This window comes from Egretta garzetta, unplaced genomic scaffold (assembly GCF_000687185.1).
Source record: "Egretta garzetta isolate BGI_Z169 unplaced genomic scaffold, ASM68718v1 scaffold486, whole genome shotgun sequence".
In the NCBI taxonomy this organism is placed as follows: domain Eukaryota; kingdom Metazoa; phylum Chordata; class Aves; order Pelecaniformes; family Ardeidae; genus Egretta; species Egretta garzetta.
This window is the reverse complement of record NW_009260126.1, coordinates 258,359-275,858: the sequence shown is the minus strand read 5'-3', so window position 1 is coordinate 275,858 and position 17,500 is coordinate 258,359. Positions and strand designations below refer to the sequence as shown.

At 40.5% G+C, this 17,500-nt stretch overlaps 1 protein-coding gene across 1 annotated transcript in view; it reads left to right on the top strand.

Moving 5' to 3' along the window:
• The window catches only part of GFRA1 (GDNF family receptor alpha 1), a 150,962-nt gene that overhangs the window by 100,389 nt on the left and 33,073 nt on the right, over nt 1–17,500 (top strand). The window contains exons 6-7 of the mRNA XM_009641405.2: nt 10,610–10,719; nt 15,956–16,090. Of these exons, the coding sequence (XP_009639700.1) occupies nt 10,610–10,719; nt 15,956–16,090 (245 nt within the window). The remainder of the gene's footprint in view (nt 1–10,609; nt 10,720–15,955; nt 16,091–17,500) is intronic.

Below are 17,500 nucleotides of genomic sequence, written 5' to 3'. Positions count from 1 at the left end.
TTTGATTCAGACGACTTCTGTTTTGCACGGTGTACCTTTGGCAGTATCCTTGGCATGGCTAAGGTCCTCCTAGTCCTTTCTGGTAATTTTTAAGTTTAAGAACAAACCGTGGCACTGAATATTCATCATTACCTGTCTACAGGGTTGAAAAAGTGAAAGAAGGAATAAAGTATATGTGTGTGAACGTAGAGCACTCATAAAATAAAGGTGGATACAAGTGATTAGAGTTTGATAGGCTGTATTTAGATATCCTGCCTGCCATGTCAGTCCCTTTTCAGGCAAAATGATTCAGTGGGCTGAAGGACTCACAGCCACCAGTAAACTTTACATTTAAGAACTTGGGGGCATTTGTGTCATCCAAATGTAGTCCTTCTTCTCTGCGTATCATTTGGCCTGAAAAGGCTTGTTTTGTTATTCTAAGTGGGAAAGGAAAGCTGCCTGTGTAATACAAGAAGTAAGAAGACTGCAGGTTAGAAGGACGAGCCAGGAAGGGGGCTACAGCAGGGCGAATGTGACCCATTTCTTTTGTCTATTTATCATGGGGGAATGATTAGACTACATATATAGTGAAGCAGTTTCACCCATGTTTAGTCAAAAATACTGAAATCCAGGAAAGTCAAATTTGTCATTAAACTTTAATAGAGATCTAAATTTGGAGCTACTCATGTTCTTATGGGTAAGCAAGTACTTAATTGCTTTGCTGGATGGGGTTCCAGCAAGAGTACTGCTACCGCTGATTTGTTGAATTGCTAATTGAGAGATTTTTGTAGAGAGCAGGAGTTTAGCATCCACTGGTTTGCATGAGTAGTTCCCACCCACTAATCTGTTAAATCTGGTGAGGAGAAGATTTTTGATTGCTTTTAATTTACACCCAGTCATATTTGGCTAACTTGCTGTTTCTGGGGCAAAGAGAAGGTGTATATATCACACAATAGCATTTTCTTTCATAAATAAAAATGTTTTCTCATTTACCTCAAACCATTTATATGCTACAGGCAAGAAGCTGCTCTATGTTTAATGTGAATAACAGAGCTATTATATCAAGTCCATTCCCAGTGTGCTTCCTCTGACATCAGTGACTTCAGCGGATTTATTCCAGGGATGAATTTGGCTATTCCTATTCTGTGTAGGTAAATCTTCAGGCAGTGCTAATTAAAAGAATGTCAACTGATTTTACCATTCCATTATGCTGGACTTAGTAAAGGTTATTTATATCATTCTGCATCAGGCCCCAGTGAGAGAATATTTCTGGTGGCAGTTCATCTATTAAAATAGCTGCAAGAAAATGTAAGCACTGGAACTAAAAATAAAACTTTGTTTCTCAACAGAGCAAGTGACAGCCACATGCATATTTTCAAATTTTAGCATTTTAATGTTTACTGAACAGAAATTGAATTGCTTTCATTATGTTTTAAGCACTACCATGTTACTGATGGAGTAACTACTGTTAAGTGGAAGCCAGATGTAAACGTACCGGTATCTGCAAAGACTTCTCGGCAGAGGTGGTGGTTGTTTCCTATGCTTTGACTATCTGCTGGCTTTAAAACAAGTGACACAGAAAAAGTTTTCCAGTGTGTGTTTACTGTTGAATATAGATTTTCTGTGTGAGCTGACTGTGACCCTTGCCTAAGAGTATTAATAGATGATCTTACATTCACATGTTTGTGCTTACACTATATTTGTTCAAGCCCATTCTGTAAACCATTACAGCGAGGTTTTCTATTACAAAGCACGTATGACGAAGACCTCTGTTAAATTAAAACTTGACTGTATCGTCTGAATGTTCAATTCATTCTTTTGTCCCAATTCAAGCATAAATTATAGTGGTTGTCCTCTCAGTTACGATGCTCCCTTTTCTAATTAGGCACTGTGAAATGCTGGAGATACATCTCAGTAACTGGCCGTCATGCAGCATTGCAAAATATTCTTCAGAATGGACAGTGTCTTTCAGAACAACTTCTGTAAACATCTGGATATATCACAGGCTGCCAGCTCTCAGTGGCTGTGTTCAGGGGTTTTTTGACAGTGGAGACAAAAAAAAACCCTCTTACGACAGCCACATCACCCTTAACTGGTAAAAATGGTTCATTTTCCACTCTTATACTACAAATCAGTGCTTTTTGTACTGGTGTTATATATCCATATAGCTTCTAAAAGAAGTAAAACATGTTGAATAAGATCAATGCTATATTGGTTTGCTAGTGCCAGAACTTTTCAACTTGCTGTTTGATGGGTCTTGTTTTGTGCAGGGAAAAAAAGGGTTCACATAAAAGAGACTCTAATCTGCTATTATCTGCTGTAGTTCTGATTTTATATTGGTTGTCTTACTCCTGAAGCCAGAACAGTTTCTAGAGGAGCTCCAGGATGAGTTGCAGCTATGCTGGCTGCCTGCAGACCCTGCACAATGGAGTGCAAGGGCACATCGGGCACGGGGCCACTGAGGGGTTTTCCTATGCATAAAGCATCCCTGCATAACCTTAGGAAACCTGATGATCCAGTGCATCTGCCAACAGAAACTTTTCTGGTAAAGACCTTGTATTGGACTTTTTGAGATTATTTTCTGTCTCCAAACTCCACAAAAGTTTCATGCTTGAACCAGCAATATTCTATTATAGTTTATTCAAGTGGTTACAGAGAATATTACTGTCATGGATGTCTTCCTCAGGTACTTGGAACCACATCCTTTCAGTGTGCACTCACGATACAGTTGTTAATAAACACCTAAGCATCCAGTGGCACACTCAAGGACCTGCAGTGACACTAATTTCTTTGGCTTGCTTTTTGAGAGTGACAATGATTTCCTTAGGCTTCCAGCCTGTAATTCAAAGACGCTCCTGTCTGCCCAGCTAATGAAGTGAGAACAACTCTATCAGTAATGCACTAGTTCTTTCCTGAGTAACATGCTACCAAGAGACACTCTGAGGCTTGGGCATCTTTAAACGTGACAGTCATTTATATTTAGAAGCTTCAAATTAAACAGCATAAAGGAAATGAAATAAAATGAAAATATACAAATTCATGGTACTCAGAAAGCAGCTCGTGGATTTGTTCGTGTTATTGGAGAGCTTTGGTACAGAGACAGATAGACTAAATAGAAATCTTCCCAGCATCCCCTGATAGAAATCACAGACTGACAGTTCAGCCTATCGTTTTGTAGAAGATTCTCAGAGAAGTGTTTTCTTTGCAGCTGAGAAGACAGAAACACATTATGCAGGCTTAAAGTCAATGCGAGGAAACAGAGCCCCACAGAACATATTTAATATAGGTTTGATTTCCTGTGGAATGCTTTCCAGATGTTCTCTCAAACAGGCCTCTCAAAAATGACGTGAGGTAATTTTTTTTGCAAACAGAAAGAGAAAATTCTGGTTTGTGTCACTGTGTCTGAGAATCACTGTTCTAATTCTTTATTACATTACCTTGTGCTCAGGATTTGCACTGTATTTTTCAAAATTGGTTTTATTACACAAAAGGTCAGTCGTATAAAAATATTTATATTATCCAATTGCAAATAAATCATACTTGTTTAGAATCACATTTGAGCTTAGTAGTTTTCCTTAAACCCAAAGGAAGCCTAATATATTAAATTAAAATTACTCTCATGCATGATCTTGAGTCATTTAGAGGATTTAACTAACATTGATAAACTATGAGATTAGTGTTTTGTTAAGTTCTTTCGATTTTCTGTAGCAGACATTGTGTAAAAAGATCTAGCAGGTCTCTAGCAGATGATGTGAGCAAGGGGAAAGGATAATATTAACAGAAAATGGTATATAGCTTTATTTTGCTTTGCGTAAAATACAGAAACAACATGGGTGTGGGGTGTATTTATTTTAGGGCACTTGGTAGTGAGAAAAATTAGTTTCATGAACAGAAGAATAGAAAGGACACAATGTTTGTACTGTTAATTTTAAAATACAGGTATGCATAGGTGGAGATATTTTTCATTTTGCATGACTGAATTTCTAATAGTTAGCTCTCCATTACCTGGGGTACTAGATGTCTAGAAGGCCCCTGACAAACAAAAAGCCTGGATAGCACAGGTACTGGCAGACGTGGTGGAGAGCACGGTATAGCCGGCCAGCTGGCCGGTTTGGGTCGCGTGTGGGTGCTCAGCTGGAGGAACCAGCGTTGGTGGCCTGTCCTGACTGTGCCTGCTGCTCTGAGCAAGCATCCGTGATGCTACGAGGCATCCGAATGAATCTTGTGTGGCCTCTGGTGTTTGTGTCTGTATCCAGTTATTCGGCAATCCAAATAGGCTGCCTCTGTATAATTGGGGATTGTCTGTATCTTACTTCCAGATGAACAACACAATTTTTAGCGATAAATCAAATCTAGAATCAAATATTTGCTTGGGCTTAGGCAGCCAGTCATTTAAAATAGCAAAACAGAAGCAAAACCAGATAAAAACCAGCTTCTTTTGGTTAGTAGCTGGTATTTGGGATCCAAGATCATGTAATGGTCTCTGCCAGCACTGCAAAAGATTTGGAACTGCTCGTGTGAGAGAAACTGCTCTCAGTATTCAGGTCTTGGGAGCCAAATGGTCTGCCATCAGATCTTCACGTTTTTACCCTTCCTTGTCACTTCCCCAAAGGTACAAATGCCAAGCAGCATGTCCGGGCGCAGCGCGGGGCTCCCTGGGGAACCCCCTGGGACAGGCAGGGCAGGACCTTGTGGGCAGGGCTTGTCCCACCACCCCCTCCAGGGAGCAGGGCAGCCCTGGACATGGGGCACCATCTGGGGACAGGCTGGGACCTCAGCCCAGGGCTGGGCTGGGCTGGGCTGGGCTGGGGGCTCTGGAGACCCAGGTCCCACAGCATGGCTGGGGCAGGGACTGAGGCCTGGGGGGGCTGGGATGAGGTCCTGGGCCATAGGCTGGGTAGAGGAAGCCCCGGGGGTGCGCAGGGGCGTTGGTGCCCTCAGGGCCTGGACACTGTCGTTGTTTGAGAAGGAGGGTAGCAACCAAAGACAAGCAACCTTTTTGCTCAAAAAAGATAAAGGAGTTGCTGTTTAATAAATACATGTAAAAATGACCATTCAAAAAAACTGTCAAATTCTATAGTTGCTCACGGGTGCTCAATAGTGTGTGTACACAACTAAGGGGGTATACAGCATATTAGTATGACACAGCTCTAATGTCTTTTAATGAAAAAAAAATGGGCCAAAACTACATAGCTCGGTGCTGGGAAGGTCATCCCTCTGGTGACGGAGCTGCTCTGAGGCCTTTGCCAGCTCGCTGGGCGATAGAGTTTCTTATGTAGCCTTTGCCTCATTTTCTCACTGCCCGCTCCCTGTGTATTTATGAAACAAAGAGAAACCGAAAAGCGCCTCCAACAATGAAGCCATGAGTTTGGCCACATACCAACCCCTCTTGCCACGATTGCATCCCAGCAGGCATAGCACAACCCAAGCTATATGGGAGCTATTTGTAGCTACAGAGGAGGATACTGCATTTGACGCCCACAAAAGAAGAACAAGTATTATGGCTTGGGGTTTTTTTTTCTATAATGGTGTCATTTATCACTATGACACATATTCATTGACTTAGTCTGAATTTTTTCAGTGTCAGATTTATACTTCTTTTCTGTTTTGAATATTGATGCAGCACTTCCCTTACGTGACTATACTGTGTCTGCCAAATGGTGTCTAGACGCTCGAGCAGCTTTGACTAATTAGTGTAGTCACCCCACTCACTCAGCTTTGGCATTTACGTACTCTTTATGTTGCTGTTGTTGTGCCATAAATAGGTACCTAAACACCAGCAGCAATGTAAAGAGAGGTGGCAGTGAGCACGTCCAGTCTTCACCTAACATTGCCGGGGTGAGCGCAGAGGGCAGCAGCCCTGCATGCACTAACGGGGCAAGCAGTGGTAACTGCTCGCTTGGACATCACAGCCTACATGCACATGGTCAGCAGGAGATCTGGCTTCAATGTCGTTCTTGGTCTGAAGATCACCACCGCTAAGGCAAGGCTAAGAGAGAAGATTTCTCTCTCTCAGGGCTCAGCCCTCGCATACCAGCAATTGGAGATGCATACGGCCAGAGAGAAAAAAAGAAGTAAGAGAAATCAACGCCTGCCAGCCCAGCAGTCGTGGTCCATCTTGCGGAGGACTCATGGCTAGTTTGTAGAGCTGCTTTCCAGTAGGCCGTGATTTACACCAGAGGCAAACTAAAAATGCAGATTTAGAAATTTTCTGCAGCTTCATCATTTGTATCATGCTTTTAAAAACTGCACCAGCACTGAAGCTGAGGCGACCAACTTTAAAGAGGAAGAACTGATAAATATCAAAGATAATTTCAGAACATCAAAAAACTTTTACAAAACTTTGAGAATAAAAACTAGTGAAAACCTAATCAATGTTGCCTACGCAACAGGCTGTGCTAATATAAAATGAAATTGCCTCAAAACTAATATGCAGATTAAACACAATACTGCTATTAACAGAGCTTATTTGTAAGCAAAATTTGAAAGTTTGATTTGTCCTGCTGAGTATTCGAAGAACCACTATCATAAGGAAAACAAATTAACTTTTTTTTCTTTGTATTTTTAACTGTTACAAATGATTTTACTGGTGCTAATACAAAGCATTAGAGAGTAGCAGGTTTGGGATTTTTTTCTCTTCTTCTCAGAAAGACCGTTTGTTGTTTGAGCAGATTTTCTCTGAATTTGCCAATAGGATTATTCTTGTTTTTTCAGTTAGTGGTATACAAAATATTTAAAGTAAGCTTTCCAGAAGATCTGCAGTTTACTTTGAGGAGATTTTCCAGGGCTAAGATAGGAGTCATTTAATTTGTGGGTTTTTTGCCCTACAAAGAGAGGAATTTTTTTTTCTTTCAAGGAAGAAGATTTCTGTGTGGTTCTCTTCAGTTCTTTTTTTTTTTTTTTTAATGCAAGGGAAGGGAAAAAAATCATTAAAGCTGCTGTGCACAAAGAGGATTTGTGGTTCTTCACCAGAAAAAGAAATTAATAGTTCCTTTTACATGTGGTCCTGCTATGTGTTATGCACATTGTAAAACTGCCCGTCTCTCTCGCTCCAGCCATCTAGCAAATAGATGCACATAAGTGTGTTGCACACATAAAATGGTGCACACTTAAAGGCACACGTGCTGCAAGCTCTGTTTGTCCCCTGGATTACCAAACTGCTCAGTCATAGGTTAGACACTTACCCACAAGTTACTACCTACAGGTTGCTTCCCACTGGAGGAACACCAAGTTAACACAATGTGCCTATTTTTTGTAGGACTGCTATCATCTGATTGCTCTTTTTCAGCATCCCTAAAAGGATTGTCTTTTACCCAAACAGTTCTTAATATCATGTGCAATACTTAAGGATAAATGGTAATATGGTTCCTAATTAGGCTAATTTGTCTCTCTCTAGCTAAATAGCAGTACCACTGTTTTGGTAATGCTGATGAGCAGACTGTCATCAGTGCCACTCTACTGGAAATGTCTGGGGCTAGATCTTCAGTCAGCGTTAATCAGCAGATCTTCACTGAAAATGTTGGAGTTATTCTATGGCAGATGGAGGTCTGTCTCTGTTTTTATTTGCTGGCCTTAACTTTATCTCCAGTGGAAAGGAATCCACACAAATACCAGGTGTAGTTAACAGCTCAGGAGATAGTGAGAACTTTGACAGTATGAAGTTTGCATCACTCACTAGGGAGGAGGGGTATGATGATGTCCAGTAATGTTTGGACTAGAGCTATCAGAACTATATTTGGCTTATGAAAACTTAAATGTGCAACATTGTCAGATCATTAACTTTTATGACCACAAAAACTCTTCAGAAATTAACACAGAAATCAAGCTGTAGGCAAGAGGATCAGCAGAGCAATTTTTAGCCTCCTTTAGGGTTTACAACAAACAAATTCTTTAAGCAGTCTGGGTAGTAAATGACTGGTATTGGTCCATAGTTATCAGTCCTTAAAAACATTTAGAGAAGAAGAATCTATTAAATGGTCTCCGGACCAATGCACCTAATAATCTAAGGGAGAACTGGATGATTAGGAATGATGAAATGATGGCAATAAATGTTTTCAGGATTCTGAAGATGCCAATTGCATAATTGCAGCTTCAGAAAGATTTGGTTGTGGTCACATAAATAATGAAATTTAAATCTGAGGAGCTACTTTGTTTAGAAACACAAAAATACTGCACATAGAGCGGGCTTGCTTCTACCATGGCAAAGGTTTTTCATACTGAATAGATGCAATAGGCTCTCTTCTGTCCTAAAACAGACTTCACCCAGGTATTAGCAGAATTCGTAAAAACCTTAGGAACTATCAACTGCCTTTGTTCCCATTTTCTTAGAAGGCTGGATCCAAGCCACTGTCTTAATTATTGACTGAGAGGGGAATTGCTGTAGTAACATAGGGTTTCCTTGCCCAGATTTTCTGCATGGTGCTGCTATTTATCTCTTCCCATACCTTAGAATCCATTTCTTCTCAGCCTGTCCCCTGGTAGGTACAGTATATGTTCACCAGCAAAGTAGAGATTTTATGGAAATTTAGAAATTTATATATGTACATATAGGGTGTCTTGAAGGATTGGTAGAGAGCTTGACTTTTTAAAGGCAACTGGCTACAGATGCCCATCTCAAGGTTAAACAGTTAAATAAGGGAAGGGAGTGAGTGAAAAGGTTACAGTTGACTGTGGTTTAAAGGCAACCATGGATTTTCTGGTGTCAGTACAGTTAGCAAGGGATGGAACTAAAAAGAGGTCATGAGAATAGCTCAGATAAATTCAGGTACAGTTTGCATACAGGCTATTTATAGGATGCTTTCTCAAACTATGCCTGTGAACCTTTTGAAGTTTGCCCATCACTACTTTCAGGCCAATTAATGATGTACAAGCAATCCCATTCTGAGATAGGTAAAACAATAAAGCAAACAAAGATAATTAGTCTCTGGAGCATGTAAACAAATAAAGTAAATCACTCGCAAATCACTTGTTTCTGCTAACTTTTGTGTTTTCGCTGCAAATCTAAAAAAGAGTGTTTATATTGTAAATCTACATAATGCTAGAGCAGTGCTGAAAATGCATAGATTATACTATTCTGATTTTGAGAGGGCTTTGTGAAGATTAAGCACCTGATCCTGAAACATCACTGTGAGTTGTTATATGCAAAAGAACATTTTTATCCCTTTTTCACAGAAAAGAAGATCGAAGTGGGAAGGTTAAATAATTTTGTTCGTGGAGATAAAGGTCTAAATGACTCTTTATAAATAAACAAAAGCCACTGCTCCAAGTTTACAAGTGTAAGTGAAAGCACTAATGGAGCTGAGGAGAGCAAGGCAAGATGGGCAGGAGAGTGACTGTAGGATGTGGGACCTTGACCCACCTCACTGATGCCTCTCAAATTTTACAGACCTGAATGGGAGCATTATGTGGCCTTTAAAGCGCTAATAACCAGAAGAGTTCCTGGCTGCTAGTCCTTTCTTTTGTTTTCCAATGTAGTAGTAATCTGTTAATTGCCACACAGCTTCAATGTTAGTCTTAAAGCATTTTCTATCTCATAAATACTTACAAATATCTTAAGGGTGGATGTCATGAGGACGGAGCCAGATTCTTCTCAGTGGTGCCCGGTGACAGGACAAGGGGCAATGGGCACAAATTGAAGCATAAGAGGTTTCAGTTGAATATTAGGAAGAACTTGTTTACTTTGAGGGTGACGGAGCACTGAACAGGCTGCCCAGGGGGGTTGTGGAGTCTCCTTCCTTGGAGATACTCAAAGCCCACCTGGACGATGTCCTGTGCAGCCTGCTCTGGGTGACCCTGCTTTAGCAGAGGGGTTGGACTAGATGATCTCCCAAGGTCCCTTCCAACCCCAACTGTTCGGTGATTCTGTGATTCTATAAGTAAGCAGCGCTCTCCCCCTCTTGGACACAGAGTAACTGAGGTAAGTGAAAATAATACAGCCATTCAGCAGCAGAACTCGATGCAGATCACACATTCCCTTCTTCTCAGCCCTGGGCTCAATACTGAAGACTTTGGATAAACGCACATTTTACCAGAACAAATAGATTCTCAGTACCATGGCTCCGGGGTGCTGTGGAGACCATGCCATCTGGACCTGCCTGCTACCCCAGCTCAGCTGCCTGGTTCTGCGGGCCAGTCCAGACCAGGTGTAAGCCCGTTCCCTGGAAACTCAGGGCAGGACCAAAGCAGGTCCTGCCTCAAGTCATGTAGTAACAGGACTCTGTGAGCATAAACATACAGTTTTGTGTAATCAGTAAAACAGCAGAAACTGTGTTCTGCGTCTGTAGAATAACAGATTCCAGTTAGAGTTCCAGGCAAAATGACTGTTCGTGTGATAAAATCGCTCTTTGTCTTTTTTTTGGCATGAAAATGCAGAGCATTTCTTTTAGTAAAGGGCAGGCGTTTCCCTGTTCTGTCCCTTTTTACTGTTTTCTTACACTTTTTTTGTTCCGACTTCAAAAATGGATTGTGGGAAGAGATGCATCTCAGAAAGAGAGTCTCATCAGCTGAAATGTGTCCAATATATATATAAATTAAAGAATACTAAGCCTTGTCCGAAAATAAAAAGAGTGTAAAAGGTAAGAATGCCTGCAGGCTTGATTTTTAAAGATACGCATTTTTCTTCATGTTGCAGGTCTCGCCTTGCAGATTTCTTCACAAACTGCCAGCCTGAGTCACGGTCTGTTAGTAGCTGTCTGAAGGAGAACTATGCTGACTGCCTCCTCGCTTACTCAGGGCTTATTGGTAAGAAGACAGGGAAGGGTGGGGGCTTGCTCAGTCTAAGAAAAACATCCGAACTATATTTTGAAGGCCCACATGAAATAAAAACAGTGGAATATAATACTCTAAAATATACTAGGCAAAACTTTCCACCTAAAGGTATTGGCCCTGTTTTACCTTACAGAGATTCCTGGGGTAAATTTGTACATTGCAAGGAAACTAAGGATAGAAGATAAGGAGAGAAAGGTGCTTGAATCTGAAATAAATTCAAGCTTACAAAGTAAAGCTTATTAAGGTGGTTGAATTCGGACAGGATCGTGAAGTAGGAAGTTAAAAAGAACAAGTGAAACTGCAGCTTGGTTGATTTTGCAGCTGACATCTCAAGGTTGGATAAATACCTCGTGGTCTTCAGGGACAGTTTGCAGGACATTTGAGGAATGACACAATAGACCAACCCAGCCTTGTTTCACTTCCAGCTGCTATTCTTTCCATGATGTCCTTCTGTCCACTTTAAAAGTTTTCTGACGTGCCTGTCAATGGAGGTGAAGTGAGACCAAATTTATCTTCTGAAACCTTCTTCCCTCCCCAGCATAATTAATTTTGTTTGCTGTCACCTTCCTGACTGTCAACAGGCACAAGGATGCCTTTATGCAAGCCAGATTCCATATGCTGCACACAGTATTTGATTCCTGAAAGAGAGCGGTCACCCCAGGAAGGTGAACTTGTTGTAGAAATACTATGGTTGGGCAATAAAGAATTAGTGAATGTCAAAACTCTGAAACAAACAAATTTTAAAGGCCACCAGATAAGATTTTTTAAGCTTACAGCCTGCACCTGCTGCAATGCAGTAATATCCCCTTCTGTTGGGCGTGAAGGTCCCAGCTGAGGCCCTGAAGCAGATCCTGCTGTTAAATAAATGTCTCTGGAGATAATATCCAAAATAAAATACTTCTAAAATAGGTTGGGTTTGCTGGAAAATGACTGAAAGCTATATTTGCTGGCTTTTTGTTATCATTCTTACTACTCTAGCAGCTAACCAGTGAGGTAAGTCCATGTGGCAACTGGTAAAATAAGATGTGATGGCTTCAAAGGATATGCTTCCACGACTTAAGAGATGAAGACAGTATGTAAAGGGTATAACATATGAACAGTTATGACAGAATGTCATTTGACTCTAAAACAAAGAATTGAATAGCCTTGAAATCTGATCTGGTCAATGAGATTAAGAAGTCTAGCTGCTGGCAAAGAGTAACTGTTACTAATAGATACTTCTGGGTAAGAGCTGCCAAGAAGTTCTTGCTGGACCTGGTGAATTTTGCTGGCAGTTTTGTTGGATCCATTTTTCAATTTAACCCCAAGGATGACCCAGTTCCTATAGTCGTGTGTTCTTGTGTTACTGTGGATGGCCATGCTACAAAACACCGCCACACATCAGAAATGTGGAATGGATCCCTAAGGAGTTGAAATCAAAAGGAGATCTAATTTTCAAAGGGAAAATATTTCCTGCTAGCCCCTAGACACATGCAAAAAAAGATGGTTATTGACTAGTGTTACAAGAGTTTTTGCTTCTTGGTAGTTATTCTGATAAACCAAGAAAATTACTAAGCCAAAACTTTTATGTGCTGAAGAGGTAAATTCCTGCTTCTGATACAAAGCTCATATAAAAGTGGAGTAAATTATGTGAAGATCGTCAAATTTGTAAGATGCTGAGATAGAAATCAGAGGTACAGTCTTTCAAATGTCCGCTTAATATATACAAAACACAGGAAGAAGCACTAGATAGACTGTGGGTAAGGAGCTGTTACAGATCCATTCATTCATCAGAGCTTCAGGATCTCCAGGTGTTTTAATTAAGATAAAATATTGTTCATTTAGATAAAATGTTATTTCATTTAGGCATTTCATTAAATGCAGCAAAAACTGTGCCTCCATTCAGTTTATTCAGGAAATTGAGGATTCTCTATGGCAAGAACAGTGGATGTGATTCTGCTGTCAGATATAGGGATGTAAATCAGAGTTAGCAGATTTTCAGTTCACTGAAATTAGTGGAATCCCACAAGAAATAAATGACTTAAGTGGGAATAGGGTCAGGCAGTTTTTGTATCAGGTGCTTTACCAGTTAAATGGAGAACAGTCTATATAGGATTCTTTAAGGTTTGCATCTAGGTGTTATATATATAATTTTAAAGTTATGTATATTTTACAGGCATTTTGAAAATCTTAATTCATTGCTTTAGGCTCCTTGTTATAGTAATAGGGATAAATTAATATTTTTTTTACAAATGAAAGGAAAAATATAAAAATTATTGAATGTAGAATAAGGTTGGAGATAGCCATGTTTGAGATTCAATGCTTTGGTTACAGCGTAGTTAAGCCATCTGTACTTGTCTGCACTCCCACTTCAGTTAGGTATTGCTCTAACTGCTGACTTCAAGATCTGCTTTAGCATTCACTTTCTGACATATTCAGTTGTTTTCCATAAAATCCATCTAATTTCCTTGGGATTCCCAGGAATTCCATGAGCATTTATGTGAGTAAACTGGAGTTGCGTTGGGCCAAAGGAACTCCAGTCACACACCCCTCCTCCTGGATTCACTATCTATCTCCTCATTCTTGATTGACCTTCAACCTCTTGGCTGTGTTCAGGTCAACTCTGCTTTTGTCTAAAATCTGGAGACCCAACTGCCTACTACCGAGACCATCACAGAACTGTTTGACAGAAAGAACACAGAAAACCAAACATGTCCTATTTTACTGCCAACCACCATGGTTTCTCTGATCCGTTAGTGTCCTTCAGCAGAATTTCCAAGATGCCAGCTAGCGGGGGGGTGTGTGTGTGTGTGTGTGTGTGCGGAGGAGGGGAAGGCACACACATTGCAGGGAAAAAAGAAAATCCACCCCAGGAAACCAAGCATATAATCCGCTTGGGTTCACATCTGCCCCCAGGTTTAAATGACAGGCTGATTTTCTACTAGCTGCTCTTTCAGCCACTCTGGTTTTGCTGGATGTACAGTTTGTGTGCTGTGTATACACATTCCTTGTCCTGTCTTTCCTGTATTCATCAACCCTAATCGTAGCGTGGTACCTGTTACACTTTTAGCCCCTGTCTTGACCCATTTTAATTACCTTATTACCTCTTTATGATAAGAAAGTCTTACCTCAGTGACCTTTTTAATTTCCTCAATACCCTTCTGTTTTTTAACCCTTCACTAAGCGTTTGCTACTTAGCTTTTTTTTTTTTCTTTTGAAGCTTGCTGTTTTCTTTCCATTTGCAAAATCCTCTTGATTTTCCTTTTGTCTCACTTCATTTCAGATCACGTCACATGGTTGAAATAGTGTACTGAACCATCAAATGGATAATGGACAGATATTATAATTTGTTTTATTTTAATTTAACATCATTCCTCTTCTTATTTATCTACTGCCAAGTTTTCATTAATGGTGCAAATGATATTTGTCTATTTTACTAAATTCTCTTACCTCCATTTAATAAATTTTGAACTGTGCTATTTACTCGTGTACTAATCTATGTAGAATTTGAGCAATTATTACTGCAACTATCTGTTAAACGTTGGAAGTAGATAAAGGTATGGGATTGCATTCTAATTTAAGAACATCCCAAAACAAGACAAAAGATGCTTTTTGTGAGTTTGGCAGCGGGACTGCATTCATTTTCACATACTTTACTGCCTTTCTCAGGCCAGCCCTTAATGTCTCTTCTCCTTTGTCTCCCAGATCATGTATGAAGCGGTTTGCATGTTGATTTGCTCAGTTCCCAGCGCTGCCTGCTGACTGAAAGGCTATTTGACGTCATTCTGTGATTTGTGTTATTTCTAATGTTCCTTTTTTTTTAGCTTGGTTGTTTGATGGCCCTTTCCTGTGTGGTGTTGCAGACTCTGGGACCCTGGACCTATGGACCAAATTTTCCCTGCTAGCGTACACTTCGGCTCTCTAATATTTATCCTTCATCTATTCCATCTTCTTAATGACTACTTTGATGTCAGTTTAGAAGAGATGTGCTCACATTTCCTTATGGTATATAGCCTGTCCTAGAACTGTAGATTACCAAGTGAGGAACGTGTTTCCTGAAACAGCTGTCATCAGTACGAGTCTGGAATACCTGCCCTTTTTTATTTATTTTTTCCTGTTTGGTCAGACAAATAAAATAAATGTTCAAAATTCTCGGTCCTTCGGGAAGTTTGAAATCTCTGACCTGCCGGGGCGATGCCTTCAGTGAGACTACTGGTTTGAGTAAGTGCTGATCATATAGCAGTTGCCTGATCCAGATGAGTGATGAACAGTTGCTGTATATCTTTTAGGACACAAAATGCATTCTTTGGTTTCATTTCATTCTTGGTAGCCTTGAGCTGACATATAAATGTGAGAATATTTACCCAAGAATTTGTAACGGAGTTAGAATGAATCTGTGGTTGCAAGTTGCTGACAATGTTTAGGAAACAATCACTGTAGTGAAGAAGTAGTGACACAGCAAGATTAATAGTAATTTATTACCTGCAAAGAATCTACTGTACCGTTTTATGCATGCTGGTTATGTTTTTGCTTTGTTCATCGCCGTAACCACTCTGTTGGCAGGTCCCTGACGAGTCCCTGGGGGTCAACGCTCCTCCAAGATGTATTAGGGCTCCTCTCAGCATGACTAGCATTCTCCTTGCTCATGCATTTCAGAAGTGTTTTTCTAGGCTGGTCGCAGACTCAAAGAGGAAGCTCAGGTCTGGATGTCTACTTTCAGCCATTTATTTGCAGCTAGAGCGAAAATGAGAAAAAACCACAAGCGAGGAAGAAAAATTGGATTTTTAGAGTGCAGCTGTGAGGGTGCAGGTCCACATATGTTTGATTTGGCAGCAAAGCCCTTTTAAGAGGTTCCCACCTTCTCCCAATCCATCCCTCCCCTGTGCCACGGTTTTCCACTTGTCAGTTCTGCTGATGCAGCTCTCTGTGGGAATGCAATATAAAACATCCTGGAGGAAAGGAACGGGTCTTTAATGTGTGAGTCAAGTTACCGTCCCCAAAGTGGTTTCATTCAGACAACCGAGGGTGTGAAGTACGGCACAGGGCTGGGCGTCAAAGGGCAAAGGGAGCCAGGAACTGTTAAGCTTGGAAGTTAGAGGCCTGCCATGGGTCTGCATTGTGAATCGATCTCTGAATACACAACTTACCAAGCGCTGTTTGCTGTCTTCTTAGTATGGAGGGAATATTTCAGTGCAAAGGGTACTCACAGTACTTCACTCTTTGTTAATAGGCACAGTGATGACACCAAACTACATCGACTCAAACAGTCTCAGCGTTGCCCCATGGTGTGACTGCAGCAACAGTGGTAATGACATTGATGAATGCCTGAAATTTCTGAATTTCTTCCAGGACAATACATGCCTTAGTGAGTACAAAATTATATGCCTTTAAATGTGTTTTAGCATGTTTTCTGGACTTTCTTTACTGTTTAATTATGTTAGGATACATCAAGCCATCTCTTTGCACTTTGTAAGCGTGGTTCTGCTGTAAGTGTAAGAATTAAAGAGACACGCAAAATATGCCTGATACTATGGTTTATGGCCAAGATTGCAAACATAAGAATTTCTTGGAAAAAAATTCAAATAACAAAGCTGCATCATATAGAAATATGTTTACATCACAGATCATGTTCATATCCTAACAGTCAGGCAGCATCTGTACCAAAAAATTGCAACACCTGAGGGCCTTCTGTATAATTTACGAACTTCATAGAAAAAAGACATGTAGTTTGTGATATGAAGGATTTGCTGTAGGTAAGTATAAATTGGATTGTACTTGCAATTTATAGCCCAGCTTCAGGTTTTTTAGGCTACTTGATCTCAGATGCCTGGTTGTAACACAGGTCTGGATGGTACCTATTTTCATGATTTTGTTAAATTATTGATTTTTTTTTTCAGTCACACTCACTTCCAAATTAGGGACTATTATAAATTTCAGAATGGCTCAGTGGAGTCAATTTTGGCAGGTTCTCTTTTCAAATTTCCTGTCTGCCTGGAGCAGCATAATTGGATGATGTGGAGTGTGCATCAGAGTTTTAATTTCAGATAAATGAGGAGACCAAAAGAGCTTGGCTTCCCTAGCCTAGCAGAACAGAAGTTGAAAGGATACGTGATTGTCCTCTGAAATTGCATTACAGGGGCAAGCCCAGGGAGGGAAAACGATTACTTAACCTAGGGGACAATGTTGGCACAAGATCAAAAGGGGAGATATTGGCCATACATATTTAGGCTCAAAATTGGAAAATTTTTAACCATCAGATTAAGGTTAGGAAATAGGATTCCAGCAGGAGTTTTGAGGGTAAAAAATTGTTACCAGTTTTAAAAGTCATTGTTGTGGTTTAACCAGCTAAACACCACACAGCCATTCGCTTACTCCCCCCTCCTGCAGTGGGATGGGGGAAGGAATCGAAAAAAAAGTTAAATTTGTGGGCTGAGATAAAGAGAGTTTAATAGGACAGAAAAGGAAGGGAAAACAATAGTAGCAGTAGCAGTAGTAGTAGTAGTAGTAGTAGTAATAATAATAATAATAATGATGATGATGATGATGATGATAAAAGAATATACAAAACAAGTGATGCACAATGCAGTGCCCACCACCCGCTGACCAATGCCCAGCCCGTCCCTGAGCAGTGATCGCTGCCCCCCAGCCAACTCCCCCCAGTTTCTATACTGGGCATGATACCATATGGTCTAGAACAGCCCTTGGGCCAGTTGGGGTCAGCTGTCCTGGCTGTACCCCCTCCCACCTTCTTGTGCACCTGGCAGAGCAGGGGAAG